Below are 13354 nucleotides of genomic sequence, written 5' to 3'. Positions count from 1 at the left end.
GTATTTAAAGGAGAGCTAGTACAGTGGAGGAGTTTATGGAGGAACTTCTAAAGAGTTGAGGGAGCTAAAAGCTATGTTAAAATGGTAGAGAAAAAGGAGGGAGTCCAGTGGAAGTGAGGAGCTTGGAAAGGGCACATATGAAACAAAAACTGATGCAACAAAGCTTTCGGTCGAGAATGGGTGGGAAGGTCCGAGCAGGGGACTGGGGATGAGGGAGAATCATCCAATCAGCTACACAATTGGTCTCAATTGTAAAGTTGCTCAAGGCCACAGGCTTTTGATGTTTGAGGTGAGAGTGGAAAGGCAGAGGATAGGTTTTGGTTATGGTTAATTATGGCAAAAAAGAGGAATCTAGGATTGTCAGCATCCTCTAGGACATTCCCTGAGGTAGTTTTGGCTGAGGAGGGAGAGAGATATGCTTTTTGGCTGTTTTAATTGGAACAAATATGAGGTTTGAGCTCCAGCTATGACTAAAGCAAGTGAAAATGGGAGGCACTGTATTATTTCCAAAGTGTGGTAAACCACTGTATTGTACTGTTGTATTGTTACATGCCTGGGCTTGTCCCCGCTGGCTCCGAACCACTGTAGTATATATGTGTATTGTGGTAAACTGCCACTGTATTATATGTAATGTGGTAAACCACTGCTTGCTGGCTCCGCCTCCCCTCGGGCTTGGTATAAAGGTGGCTAGTCTCCGCCGCTGCCTCATTTCGGGATCCGAGGCCAGGAGGCTTTCCGCTTAGTTTATTAAAGCCTCAGTTACGTTCAGCACTCGTTGTGTGTTCATTGATGGCATATCACAAAGGTAAGGGAATCAGTGTACAAGATTGACAGCAAGAGATTCTGATAGGTGGAGAGCGAGAGAATAAAATTTGAAATTTGGAAACAAAGCTGTGAAGTTAACGGGGTTTGGAAATTCGACTTGGGCAATGGCGCAATACAAGCAGTGTCAGCTTAGCCGCCAGTTCTCTGCACAGGAAGGCAATGAGGTGTATTATCTGTAAAATCTCTGAAACTTCGACCAGTATTTTAATCAAAGTTTTACCTAGAAGTCTTTAATAGACAGGAAAACAATGGACAACACAAGTATAAAGTCAAACCAATTTTATTCAACAACAACAATATTTATCCTTAAATTATCCCCAAACCATACACTAAAGATTCCCAAGATTCGTTATACTACCCATATTGATAGACTTGGTTCAGCCATGGGTCGATTCTCTGAGTCTCGATTTCCTCAGGGTCTTTCTTTGTTGCGAAGGTGGGTCTTGCACTCTGCTTCCTTCTGCCTCTGGTCTACCTCTGCGTGGAGTCTTAGCTGTTGGGAGGTCCGGGTGTTTGATTCTTATACCCCTCCTAATGAGGCTTCAGAAGGGGGTCCAACACCCAATGAATTAGATTTTCACAGTAACTTCATTGCAGTGTTAATGTAAACCTACCTGTGACACTAATAAAGATTGTTATTATGAAGACTGCTTGACAGTACACTGGGGTCCACACCCTGGTGGTGTTGCTTGCATGTAATCTGTTGCCATATAAGGTTAACGGCAGGAACTCAGGGTGCCAGAAAATCTGGCTTGACCTGGATAACCCAAAGCAAATCGGTGCATATTAATAAAATCGCCGATCTCCTGCTGGGTGATTGATAAGGCAGGTCCAGACATGTCCTGGCAGCTTATCTGAGTTTCAGTGTATTTGAAATTGGCCAAGTTTGAGTTTCCATCAGGCTGCATGCTAGAGCTGACTATGGCATGATTTAAAATGTTCAATTTTTAAATTTAAAGTGTCCGATTTAAAAAAAAAATTTAGGGTATCCGATTCGTTTTTTCCAATTAAGGGGCAATTTAGCGTGGCCAATCTACCTACGCCGCACATCTTTTTGGGTTGTGGGGGTGAAACCCATGCAAACACGGGGATAATGTGCAAACTCCACACGGATAGTGACCCAGAGCCGGGATTGAACCTGGGACCTCAGCGCCGTGAGGCAACAGTGCTAACCAATTGCGCCACCACTAAAGTGTCCAATTTTATCTGGCCTAAAATCCAGGCATTCCATATTAGCACAGAGAATGGCAGCTCTGAAGGAGGGTAGTGGAATGTGGGTACAAGAGATAGTCTAGTCTACTCAGAAATCATGTCTTTGGTACAAGGCTGGCCAGTGATATAGCTGGTAAAGTTCATATCATGGATGAGATTGAGACGATAGGGGGATAGTAATGTCAGAAGAATTAGTTGGGTCATTTGGGTACAGAACAAAGCTCATACATGGCCAGAAGTGCATGAACTCTCCTGCATGGGATTATTTTCCCAATGATGCCTTTGATCTGAGTGGTAAAGATATGGAGTCAGAGCCGGTGCTTGCTTTCTCTGAACTTCAACGATTGGAACAGAGTATCACAATTTAATTTAACAGATGCCATCTTTATAAGTGAACTAGGAAATTCAGCAGACCTCAGTCAGTTCAGACATTTGTCTCTTGCAACAGATACTCCCTCGTGGAGTCTGGTCTTTCCCTGATATCAATTAACATTGTCGCAACAAACTGATTATTTAACAAATCTGTTCACTGAAAAAGATTGCTTATCTGGCATTTATCACAATGACAATTTAGGGATACTTTTATAAAATGATGCTTGTAAACTTTAATGTGCAACTGATGCAGAGGATAAAAACGGTGTCTTTGTCCCCTCCAATGTTTTACTTCACCTGTTGAAAGTTGACATTACCGTGGGCAGTTCAAAAGACATCAGCAGTGTTTCATTGCTGCCTCCAATGTGTTATTCTTGATGCATGGAATGTCAGGAGATTAATAGAGCAGTATAACCAAGTGCAATCCTATTTTCATGAGTAGTGCACTCAAGAATAATGATGAGAAACAGGTATCCCAAATTATTTTACCTGGCCAACTTTGCCTGACCCCAGTTGAAGCATTGTTAAAGTTTCTATTTTATGTGCTCTAAATTTGCTTTGACAATGGGTTCCTCTTTCCAATTTTTCTTTTGTCCGCTCATGTTGGCTTTCCATTTCTCCCCTTTCCTAGTCTCTATGTTTTTCTTTCTAGGATTTGAAAGATTGCAAGAGTAGAAATGATTATGCTCTTAAAATGCTAACCTTGAACAAATATTTGAAAAAGCTAGTTACTTTACAATGACTTTATGTGCCAGTATATTTGTCCAACTTATGCTGTTCCCACAGTGATGAAACATGACCATCAAATGGGCTGACCAGAAGAATTGGCTAAATTGACAGTGCTACAATGGCAAAGTACTAAAAGGTTACTTACACTTCGAGGAACCCTACCCAAATATTAGTCACATCTTTAGGAGGGTAATACACCAATAGGGAGTGAAAGTTGCCAAAGTCTGAGGACCATAGGCTGCTTTCCTCGTTTTTGAGGAGAGCGGACTGGTGGTGATTTAGCCGGAGGGTCATCACTCCTCAGGCAAGGTGCAAGGCTGAGAAAGCGGGACCTTCATGAATATCCTGTCGCTCCGGCAATTTAATCTAGGCTGTTGGTGGCGCTCCGCATCACAATCCAGCCATCCACCCAACTGAGCTAACTGACCCCCTCACAAATGGGGAGTGGGGACAATTGAAAAGTTATTTTGAATCTGGATGATTCAAAGCTTCGCGAAGAGTCATCCAGATTTGAAATGTCAGCTCGATTTTTTTCGCCATAGATGCTGTCAGATCTAGAGATTTTCCAGCATTTTATTTTTGTTTCAGATTTCAGCATTTGCAGTAATTTGCTTTTATATTAAAGTTATTTTAGTTTATAGCATTGTTTCAATTCCTGTATTAGGCTGCAAGCATGGGTTTATTCACCTATATTTTGCTAGCTAGATATTTCTTTTTTTAAATAAATTTAGAGTACCCAATTCATTTTTTCCAATGAAGGGGCAATTTAGCGTGGCCAATCCACCTAGCCTGCACATCTTTGGGTTGTGGGGGCGAAACCCACGCAAACACGGGGAGAATGTGCAAACTCCACACGGACAGTGATCCAGAGCCGGGATCGAACCTGGAACCTCGGCGCCGTGTGGCAACAGGGCTAACCCACTGCGCCACCGTGCTGCCTGCCCAAGCTAGATATTTCTGCCAATTACTGTGATTGCTTTTTGTAAATGTTATTACTCTGAAAACTATTAGCATCATTCTCCAGGCCCAAACAGCAGATGTCAGCAAGGTAACTAAAGCAGGCTCTCTGCTAATATTCTGAATTAGTTAAGTTCAAAAGCAAAGCCATAAATCTGACTGAGCAAACATTGCATAGGGCACATTTAGCTCAAATAGATTTCGCAAATTTCTTTAACTTCTCTCTAATCTGTCTGTAAATTATTTTGTGTTAAACAAATTAGGAACTTGTTCAGTCCTTTTCCATTTCTTCTCAGTACCTGTCAAGTGAATTGGGTTCATTCTCAGTTTCCTGTCCCCATTGTGGGAAACGTCAGCCCAACCTGCAATTCAGTTGGGATTGAACTTGACGAGTGGCACTACAGTTAGAATTTTACTTTCTACTCTTGACGTGTTTGCCCCTTGTTTCAGCTTTGAACATATGTCCAGGAAAAATTGTGTTAATTTTTGTTTTAAAATAAAAAAACCTCACCATGCACGTGGCTACTTTTAGGTTGGCATTAGAAGTCAATAGCCTAAAACTATGCTCATTCACTTTTTCCCTTAGGTGTAATGGGTCTTTGCCTCAACCTCTGCCAAAGCATTTCATGTTCCAGTAACTAATAGAATCACAGATTTTCAATTAAGTGGATTTCAATTTTATTTATGAATTGCTTTAAGAAACTTTTACATGGGCATCACAGTGGCACAGTGGTTAGCACTGCTGCCTCACGGCGCCGAGGTCCCATGTTCCATCCCGGTCCTGGGTCACTGTCCTTGTAGAGTTTTCACATTCTCCCAGTGTTTGCGTGGGTTTCGCCCCCACAACCCAAAGATGAGCAGGTTAGGTGGGTTAGCCACGCTAAATTGCCCCTTATTTGGAAAAAATGAATTGGGTACTCTAAATTAAAAAAAAAAAAATTTTAACCTTGATTTCCCATGCAACGGTTCACTGTACAAAAGTTCTGGAACGTACCTAAGTGCAGCTGGTTGAAATCTATGTACAGGTTTCTGCCAGTGAATAATTAATCTGCAAAAACATATTTTGTTTAAATATTGATGGGGAGAAATATTGCTGTAAAGAGAGACATATTGACAAAGCTTTTTGTCTTGCACCCTTCAGAACAAATGCAAGGTTTTTAAATTTCAATCAGTCCAGTATAAATTGTTGACTATTTGAAATTTGGCATTCTTGCATTTGCTCTGATCAATGCAAGACAAAAAGCTTTGGCAACATCTCTCTTTTCAGCAATATTCATATTTCTCTTATTCAGTTACATTTATGGACACAGAAAATTAAGGCTCAATCAAACTTATACAGAGGATTGACACGTCATCATTGTCACAGTCCTATTTTCCACCAAACAAAATGCAGCCCTTGCTGGCAAAACAAAGAATCGGTGAAAAATAATTGTGACAATATCTGATTTGGATACAGGAATCAGATAGTGCAGAAGCTACATTTGAAGTGTAATTATTGTTGCAATGAAGGAATTATAGTAGCCAGTATGCACAGCGCACGGCAAGGTCCCACAGAACAACAATGAAATGAATGACTAGAGCACGTTTTTCAGAAGCTGCTTTAGGTATCAATATTAGCCAGGACTTCCCCGCTTTTCCTTGGGATCTTCTGCATCGACCTCAAAGGACAGATTTGATATCTTATCCAAAAGAGGCACACCCAATAGTGCAATGTTCCCTCAATGTAGCACTGAAGTACCAGCCTAAATTATATGTTCGTCTCTGGATCGGAGCTTGAATCCACAATGTCTGACTCCAAGGCAAAAGTGCTACCGCTAAGCCAAGGCTGACAAAGAAAAAGATGGAAATAGTCAAATCATGCTCTAATAAAATTACTTTTTTTAAATGCTCAAAGGTCACTCAGGTGGCAAAGGCAAACATTTCATTCAAAGTCGTTCACTTGGAGATAGCAATTAAATAGTCTAAGAAAATAAAATGTGTGAGATAATATTTATTTAGTTTCAATCAAAAGTATAATGCATCAGTTATAATTAACAGAAAAACTAATATGAACTTGAGAGTCTAAGATGTGCCAACAGCTTTTCACGAACAACATTCTGCTATTAGTTTACTCAATCTATCCATTATATATTCAATACTAAAGCAGCATAGAACTTTAAAACCAGTTCTAATACAAGAAAATTTATTTTGCATTAATGGACTTTGTGTATTAAAGAAAGTCACCTTTTACAGTTCAATAAAAACAAAAATCTAGATGACCAAAGAGAAGCATCCACAAACGCACAAACAGTCTCAAGTAAAACATGGCAAATCTCAGTTTACAGAAGAAAACAGCTTTTCACAAACATTGTCTAGTCGGCACTTTCCACCGAACGTGACCTGGACCTCGACTGGTTCGTTAATCCAGAAGGAGATTTTGATCTTGAATGTGCCTTCTTTGTTGGCTGATCTTTTCTGCCTGGCGATCTGCTGGCAGAACGGGATTTACTGCGACTCCGACTTCTGGACCTACTTTCTGACTTTGACTGCCTCGGTGATGGTGACCTACTGCGAGATCTTGAGGAACTTCTAGAATGAGATCTGCTTCTGGTCCTGGAAATGAAAGTATATTACCAAGATTTTTCATTATCAAATATTTAGCTGCAAGTAGTAAACAAGGGGCGGTACGGTGGAACAGTGGTTAGCATTGCTGCCTCACAGCGCCAGGGATCAGAATTCAATTCCAGCCTTGGGTGACTGTGTGTAAAGTTTGCACTTTCTCCCCATGTCTGCGTAGGTTTCAGCCGGGTGCTGTGGTTTCTTTCCACAGTCCAAAGATATGTAGGATAGATGGATTGGCCTTGCTAAATTTCCCCTTAGTATTCAGCGGTGTGCAAGTTAGTAAATATATTGCTGGTGGTGGTGGTGGTGGGGGGGGGGGGGGGGGGGGGGGGGGGGGGGGTGAGTGAATTGAGTAGACTTTAAAAAAAAAAAAAATTTAGAGTACCCAATTCATTTTTTCCAATTAAGGGGCAATTTAGCATGGCCAATCCACCTACCTTGCACATCTTTGGATTGTGCGGGCGAAACACACGCAAACACACAGACAGTGACCCAGAGTCGGGATCAAACCTGGGACCTCGGCGCCGTGAGACTGCAGTGCTACCACTGCGCCACCGTGCTACAAATTGGTGTAGACTTGATGGGCCGAATGGCTTCCTTCTGCACTGCAAGGAATCTATGATGCTAAACTTGATTTCCAAAGTTTATTCATGGAGACAAGGCATCTCATAGAGTTTAGTTAAAAACATTTTATTCCAATAACATTTGTGAAGCATATACAATGTAGAGTATATACACAGCATAAGCAATTTGGACAATCTGTGCCAAGGTTGAAAAAGAAACTTAAATAATTCTGATTTATTTTTTAAAAAAATTCCAATAATATTGAGCAGCCTGACCGGAAAGTGCATGCGTGATATCACACAAGTTCAGGATTAGATTAAGCTGTGATTGTCTCCTCCGCCTAATGGTGAAGCAACAACAACTTGTATTTATACAGCACCTTTTACTCAATAAAATGTCCCAAGGCATTTCACAGGGGCATTGTAAATAAAATTGGACACCCTGCCACATAAGATGGCATTGGGGAAGATGACCAAAAGCTCGGCCAAACAAGGAAGGAAGGAAAGTGAGGAGGGGTGGAAAAGTTGAGGGCGATAATTCCAAAACTTAGGGCCTTGGCAGCTGAAGGAATGGCCACTACAATGTTGCTTGTATGTCGCATGGAAATAGTAAGTAAAGACTTTTGTAAATAAAAAGGGAAAACGCTAATAGTTCTTTAAGAAATAATTTTTATGGGATGTGGTCATCGCTGGTTAGGCCAGCATTTGTTGCCCATCCCTAATTACCCTTGAGGTGGCGAGCTGCCTTCTTGAACCGCTACAGTCCATGTGGTGTAGGTACACCCACTGTGCTACTCAGGAGAGAGTTCCAGGATTTTGACCCAGCAACATATTTCCAAGTCAGGAAAGCGAGTGATTTCCTTCCCTAAAGGACATTAGTGAATCAGCTGGTTTTTCTTTTTTACAACAATCGATAATGGCTTCATAGTTATCATTAAATTTTTAATTCAAGATATTTATTGGATTAAATTTCCACCATCTGCCATGGCGGGTTTGAACTTGGGTGCCTAGAATGGGTCTCAGGATCACCAGTCCTGTGACAACACCAGGGCAACACGGTAGCATTGTGGATAGCACAATTGCTTCACAGCTCCAGGGTCGCAGGTTTGATTCCGGCTTGGGTCACTGTCTGTGCGGAGTTTGCACATCCTCCCCGTGTGTGCGTGGGTTTCCTCCGGGTGCTCCGGTTTCCTCCCACAGTCCAAAGATGTGCAGGTTAGGTGGATTGGCCATGATAAATTGCCCTTAGTGTTCAGAGTTGCCCTTAGTGTTGGGTGGGGTTGCTGGGTTAGGGGATGGGGTGGAGGTGTTGACCTTGGTGGGGTGCTCTTTCCAAGAGCCGGTGCAGTCTCGATGGGCCGAATGGCCTCCTTCTGCACTGTAAATTCTATGTTAATCTATGTTAACACCACTATGTCATCACCTCCCCTTAACAGTCTCAGTAACTAGAGGGGGGTGGGAGGTGAAACAACGGAGAAGGGGGAGAAACTATAGACCGACCCAGAGGGCAGCAAAATGTCCATAAGGTCAGTCAAACAAAGGACAAAATAAACCTCGCTGTACAAACGAAGGACAAAATAAATCTCTCTGTTCAATTAAGTAAATTAGTGCTGGCAAGAAAAATATAATGTACATATACTACGGTTTATAAATATGAGAAATGCCAATAAAAAGATTTTTTAAAAAGTCTGAGTAATTACCTGCGTTTCCGATCTTCAATTAATCGTATTTTTCGACCATTTATCTCTGTACCTTCCAGCTTGTTGAGAGCATTTTTCATATCACTAGATGTGGCAAACTCAACCACCCTAAAACAAATAAATTACATTTTGAGAAATGTATATCTCGTAATACCGACAATCATGCAATATTTTGCTTCCTGCTCAGGTGGTAAGTGCACAGCCTGGTATAAACTAAAGCTTCAACAGAAGGCCCCCCCCCGGTTCAATCCCCAGTCCGTGCTGAAGGTACACTCACCCTGTGCTGTCACCCAGGACTATGGAAGAAATCAATAAGTGTTCTCATCTTGATGGCTAAAGTGAATACCTGCTGCAATGTTAGCATACATGGATGTTGGGCAAGTGTGGGGTCAGGTTGGGTTGTGATGCCTTCCACAGTTGCAGGGTCTGCCAATGTTTAATTTTAGAACTTGTCGATGTTCAATGTCTGAGTGATGAATGATCACTTAGGCAAAATGGTGGAGGAAACCTGGTGTACATGCAATCGTTACAAGAACACAGATCAACTCCTTCAAGAAAAAGGGGAGAGAGAACATTGGAAAATTGCGTTATAAAGAATCAAATATTATAGGAAAGATAATCAACATGTATAGATACTTCTTCTACACTCCAAGGTTCTATCCTTTCTGTAACAGGAACCACCAAATTGCCTTGGAATTGCCCTTGAGGCTTCCAGATAGTGGCACACGTAATGCTCAGAATTTCAGAATACAGTTGGGGCTTCGTTCCACAAGAGGGATTCGAGTGAGCATAATATCCATTGAGGAATCTGGCTGAGATCTGTGGTTTTTACAGTGGCTCTTTTGAAGGTGCTGGAGACTGTTATTAGGTGCTATGCAGTCAGATAGGATAATCTGAAAAGAATAGGCTAGATTCTAATCTCAAGGCATAGAACAAATTATGATTTTATTTGCAATTGTAAGGCTCTGTAAAAACAGGACATGATTGATTTCTGCAAGGTGCTTCATCAACAAGCTGGGAACCCTGGGAATATGTGGCTAAATCTTGGATTTTAATGGGGTGGGTACTCTAATTCAAAAATCCAAATAAAAGTTGATGAGGCTCTTAAAGTGGGAGTGAGACCAGGTTGTCGCCTATCCTATTGGCTGTGATAATCAAAGATGTTTCGCAAGACAATGTATGGTAAGGCTTGCAGTGTCTAAACTATTGAATCAGCTAAACTGTTGTGACACTGATTCTTGCAGATTAAATGGTGTTGCGGTGGACCCACCTAGAACTTTGCATGTCATTAAGCATCCTGGGTTAATGTGTGGTAGACTGTATTGGAGGTCAACAAATGCAGTTATTAAGTTTTACAAAGTCCAAAAGATGATTCAATTGTTGATTCACCTCAATACCCTGAGGGTCTCAACATATGCAAACCTTAGCTCCGAGACAATTCAGAAGGGCAAAGGACGACCCATGGAGAGCCAGACAGCCGACGGGAAGGGGCTACTCGTTCTACTTGCATGTTCATAAAGTATACTCTAGGATTGATTTCTTTATCTTGAGCAGGGACGGTGTAGGGGAGATAAAGAATACGGAATACTCGGCAATCACTATTTCGGACATGCCCCACATTGGGTGGACCTGCAGGTCAAGGTGGCGAATTACCAATGCCCGCAATGGAGGTTAGACGTAGGATTGTGTCGGAGGAGGGGATATGTGAGAGACTGCGGAAGTGTATGCGAAATTACTTGCAGGTGAACGATACGGGGGAGGTTTCAGCAGTGACCCTGTGGGAGACGCTGAAGGCAGTAGCGAGGGGGGAGCTGATCTCAATTTGGGCTCACAGGGATAGGGCGGACAGAGCAGAAATGGATAGATTGGTTGAGGAGATTCACCGGATAGACGAGGAGCATGCGGGGTCCGGGGGGGGGGACCTACTCGGGGAAAGACGGAGACTGCAGGCGGAACTGGGGGTGCTATCCACGAGTAGGGCCGTGGAACAACTTAGGAAGGCAAGGGGAGTGGTGTATGAGCATGGGGAGAAGGCCAGCAGATTGCTAGCGCAGCAACTCAGGAAGAGGGAGGCGGCCAGGGAAATAAGTAGAGTGGTGGACGGGAAGGGGAGCAGAGTGGAGGACCCGTCAGGACTGAATAAGGTATTTTGGGACTTATATAGTAAGCTGGACTGGAGGAGCCGGAGGAGATGAAACGGTTCCTGGATGGACTAACCTTCCCAAAAGTAGGCGGAGGACTAGTGGACGGGCTGGGGGCCCCCGATTAGAGCAGAGGAGGTACTGGGGGGCCTAAAGGCCATGCAGTCGGGGAAAGCCCCGGGACCGGATGGATACCCAGTAGAGTTTTACAAAACGTTCTCAGAGATAGTGGGACCGGTACTGACAAGGGTTTTTAATAAGGTGAGGGACAGAGGGACCCTGCCTCCGACGATGTCGGAAGCCATCATCTCGCTGATATTAAAGCGGGACAAGGACCCGGAATCCTGCAGGTCATACAGGCCAATTTCCCTGATCAATATGGACGCCAAGCTCCTGACGATTAGAATTGAGGACTGCGTACCGGAGGTGACTGGGGACGACCAAACAGGGTTTGTGAAAGGCAGGCAGCTGACAGCCAACTTGAGAAGATTGCTTAATGTGATTATGATGCCCCCGACAGGCAAGGAGGTGGAGGTAGTGGTGGCAATGGACGCTGAGAAGGCCTTTGACCGGGAGGAGTGAGACTATTTGTGGGAGGTACTCGGACGGTTTGGGTTCTAGGAGGGACTGGTTAATTGGGTCAGACTATTGTACCAGGCTCCAAAAGCTAGCGTAAGGACGAACAGGATAACGTCAGACTATTTCAGACTACATCGTGGGACCAGACAGGGATGTCCACTCTCCCCGTTGCTGTTCGCGCTGGCCATACGACCGCTGGCGATTGCGCTGAGAGCTGCGAAGGGAATGATGAGGGGGTGGGGGTGGAGCACAGGGTCTCTCTCTATGCAGATGGCCTGCTCCTGTACGTGCCGGACCCACTGGCCGGGTGGAAAATATACTGGAAACATTGAGGAAGTTTGGCTGGTTCTCAGGATACAAATTAAATATGGCTAAGAGTGAGATGTTTGTAGTGCAGGCAAGGGGCCAGGAGAATAGACTGAAGGAGCTGCCATTTAGGCTGGTTGGGGAAAGTTTCCGGTACTTGGGGATACAGGTGGCACGTGACTGGGGCAGGTTACAAAAGGTAAATTTGACTAGAGTGGTGGAACAAATGAAGAGGGAGTTTCGGAGATGGGATGCACTCCCGCTGACACTTGCGGAGAGGGTGCAGATGGTAAAGATGACAATCCTCCCTAGATTCCTGTTCATCTTCCAGTGCCTCCCGATCTTTATCCCACGGTCCTTCTTCAAAAGGACCAGCAAAATCATCATGAGCTTTGCCTGGGCGGGAAAGACCCTGCGGGTGCGGAAGGCGATGCTTGAAAGGAGCCGTAGCGAGGGGGGATTGGCATTGCAGAATCTGATCAACTACTACTGGGCGGCTAACATAGCCATGATAAGTAAGTGGATGGTGGGTACGGGGTCTATCTGGGAGCGGGTGGAGGCGGCTTTGTGCAGGGGCACCAGTTTGGCAGCACTGGTCACGGCTCCCCTACCGCTTGCGCCGGCCAGGTACTCCACCAGCCCGGTAGTGGGGGCGGCCCTGCTGATTTGGGGCCAGTGGAGAAAGCATGCAGGGGAGGTGGGTGCGTCGGTCTGGGCTCCAATTTGTGATAACCATCGATTCGCCCCCGCGAACATGGATGGAGGGTTTTGAACATGGCGGCGGGCGGGAGTGAGGAGGGTGGGCGATATGTTCCTGGAGGGGAACTTTGCGAGTTTGAGGGAGTTGGAGGAGAAAGCTGGGCTGGAAAGGGGAATTGACTTTAGGTACTTACAGGTGCGGGACTTTGTACGCAGACAGGTCCCATCCTTCCCACGCCTCCCGCCAATAGGGATTCAGGACAGAATAGTCTCTAGAGGAGAAGGAGGAGAGAGTAGAGTCTCGGATATTTACAAGGTGCTCATGAAGGGTGAAGAGTCCCAGACGGAAGAACTGAAACTCAAATGGGAGGAGGAGCTTGGCGGGGAGATGGAGGACGGGGTATGGGCGGAAGCCTTGAGTAGGGCAAACTCAACCACAACATGTGCCAGGCTCAGCCTGAATTCAGTTTAAGGTCGTTCACCGGGCCCACATGACGGTGGCTCGGATAAGCAAATTCTTTGGGGTAGAGGACAAGTGCGCTAGATGCGCGGGAGGACCAGCGAACCACGTTCACATGGTTTGGGCATGCCCTAAGCTAAGAGGGCACTGGGAGGGATTTGCGGGGGTCATGTCCCGGGTGCTGAAAACAAGGGTGGTGATGAGTCCAGA

At 44.4% G+C, this 13354-nt stretch overlaps 1 protein-coding gene across 1 annotated transcript in view; it reads right to left on the bottom strand.

The window, feature by feature from the left end:
- The window catches only part of LOC140407187 (uncharacterized), a 148234-nt gene that overhangs the window by 70943 nt on the left and 63937 nt on the right, over positions 1-13354 (bottom strand). The window contains exons 7-9 of the mRNA XM_072494860.1: positions 8960-9067; positions 6448-6687; positions 5834-5920 (exon numbers count right to left, since the gene is read on the bottom strand). Of these exons, the coding sequence (XP_072350961.1) occupies positions 5834-5920; positions 6448-6687; positions 8960-9067 (435 nt within the window). The remainder of the gene's footprint in view (positions 1-5833; positions 5921-6447; positions 6688-8959; positions 9068-13354) is intronic.

This window comes from Scyliorhinus torazame, chromosome 2 (genome assembly GCF_047496885.1).
Source record: "Scyliorhinus torazame isolate Kashiwa2021f chromosome 2, sScyTor2.1, whole genome shotgun sequence".
Classification (NCBI taxonomy): domain Eukaryota; kingdom Metazoa; phylum Chordata; class Chondrichthyes; order Carcharhiniformes; family Scyliorhinidae; genus Scyliorhinus; species Scyliorhinus torazame.
Note: the sequence above shows the minus strand (reverse complement) of the source record. Positions and strands in the feature narration are given on the sequence as shown.